The sequence below is a fragment of the Anopheles arabiensis genome, chromosome 2, assembly GCF_016920715.1.
Source record: "Anopheles arabiensis isolate DONGOLA chromosome 2, AaraD3, whole genome shotgun sequence".
Lineage (NCBI taxonomy): Eukaryota > Metazoa > Arthropoda > Insecta > Diptera > Culicidae > Anopheles > Anopheles arabiensis.
Genome location: NC_053517.1, coordinates 34,092,926 through 34,094,958, shown reverse-complemented (window position 1 = coordinate 34,094,958; position 2,033 = coordinate 34,092,926). Strand labels below are relative to the sequence as shown.

At 46.4% G+C, this 2,033-nt stretch overlaps 1 protein-coding gene across 1 annotated transcript; it reads right to left on the bottom strand.

Moving 5' to 3' along the window:
- Window positions 1–1,142: 1,142 nt before the first annotated feature.
- LOC120898017 lies at window positions 1,143–2,033 on the bottom strand. Its single transcript, XM_040303322.1, has 3 exons — window positions 1,917–2,033; window positions 1,370–1,782; window positions 1,143–1,296 (listed from the first exon to the last, which is right to left on the bottom strand). The coding sequence occupies exons 1-3, from the start codon at window positions 2,031–2,033 to the stop codon at window positions 1,143–1,145; spliced, it is 684 nt and encodes a 227-aa protein (XP_040159256.1).

Below are 2,033 nucleotides of genomic sequence, written 5' to 3'. Positions count from 1 at the left end.
TCGCATCAAGTTGGAGCGTTGGTCAGTTCGCGAAAACCGTTTTTGGCCTGTGAGTGTGGTGTTAACACAAGCGCGTTGATGACACGGAGATTCGGTTGCTTGTGGAATTCAAAATAGTCGTTGAAACAGTAGAGGCGCGGCGAGAAACGTGAGTCTTTATGTTTGAAAAAAAAAAAATAAATAAATTTTCAAAAATGTTTAGAGTAGATAACTCTTCTGGTAGAAACTAATCTCTTTCATTTATAGTTGCCAACAGCTAGATGGTCAGTTATACAAAGGGGTTGAAATTGCATTTAGGATTAGTTTTACGTCCGGTTTTGTTTGGTGCAACATTGAAAACCGGGCACAAATATTCATTTGTTTTAGATATACCTACACATTTGACGCTACAGAAAATACCTATGATGTAAAATGCAATTTATTATTCTTTTCTTTACAAAATTGCCTTAATTTACTTTAACAGCTAGGTAAGCTTCACTCTAGTGGTAGGAGCTCGGAATCGAATCCTACCCGATTCCGATTCCGTGTTCGGAATCAATTCCGAAGACGATTCCGATGCTGGAATCGATTCCGATTCCGGAGCCGATTTTGGAGCAGATGCCGGAGTTGACTCCGGGGCAGATTCCAGAGTTGACTCTGGAGCCGATTGCCAAGTCGGCTCCGGAATCGATTTCGAAATCGGAATCGGCTCCGGAATCGGAATTGACCTGGGAATCGCTATTTGCCCCGATCACGGAATCATAATTGACTCCAAAATTAGAATTAGCTCCGAAATGTGAATTAGTTCTTGAATTGAAAAAAGAAGTTTTAGAAGCGAAATCAGTTCGGGAATCTCCATGAAAATTGATCTTTTACAAGTAAATTTTGATTTTTTGCGGTTATCAATACGTAGTATGATTGGACCCAAACGCCGGTCCAGTGGCGATACCGAAAATGAATCCGTTTGGAAGTTGTTGCTAATATAGGAGCCAATTCCGATTCGAGAGCCGATTTCGATTCCGGAACCGATTCCGATTGCGGATTCGATTCCAGAATCGATTATGAAAACTGATTCCGGACCTACTATCCGGAATCGATTCCAGAAAACTACGGAGCTAGCCGGAATCGATTCCGACAAAAACTTCATTTTTACTATCACTACTTCACTCAAGTTTAGAATAATGTGCCAGCAACGATTTAGGACAGCTTTCGTAAATCAGCTCACAGTTGGCTCCACTCGCGCCAAGATTTTCCGCCATCTCGTACTTAACCCGGTCACGATATTCCGACTCTCCAAAGGAACGATGAAAAGATGGGCTGCAAAATAGTTGAAAGGCTAGCTAAAATTAATACTTTTCATCGGGGGAAACCTCCCCGCCTATATCCTTACGTGAGCAAAAAATGTGCCACCTCCATCAGCACATCTTCCCTGCCGCTCGGTTCACGATGAAAGGGACTGTGCGCCAGCTCGCAGATACTTTTCGCCAAACAATCGGCACCGAACTCCATCGCCTGGAGCAGCTCTTCCGCGGCATGGTACAACTGCCCCGCCGTCAAGTCGGAGCTGGGATGCGTAACGGAGCGCTTGTAGTCGCGGGCAGACACTACGGTGGTCGGTTTGAACCGCCCCTGCACCACACCGATGAGGGCCCGCGCCCAGTACGCCGGCTTGTAGAAGTCCAGCAATCGAAACGGCAGATTGTAGTTCACCTGGAACCCCAAATTGATACCGAGCCGCCGGACGGCGTACTCCTGTTTCGGGGGCTTAAACAAGCGCCCATTTGTAACGGTGCACATCGTGACCTGGGAGATGATGGAAGCAGAGATCGGGGCGGGGAGCATTAACAATTGCCACCCGGGTGATTGATTAAGGGACCGGTGTGATGGTTTACTCTTTCAGCGGCTGATGTGGCACTTGGTAATTTTTTGCTACCTACCTGCAGTGTGGTCATGGGTGGGAAAATCAATGCTTTTGCTTGTCCGCTGGCAACAGCACCCGCCCAGCAGCAGAGGTTCAGTAGGGCGGATAGGAGAAAAATTGCTCGGAACTTCAT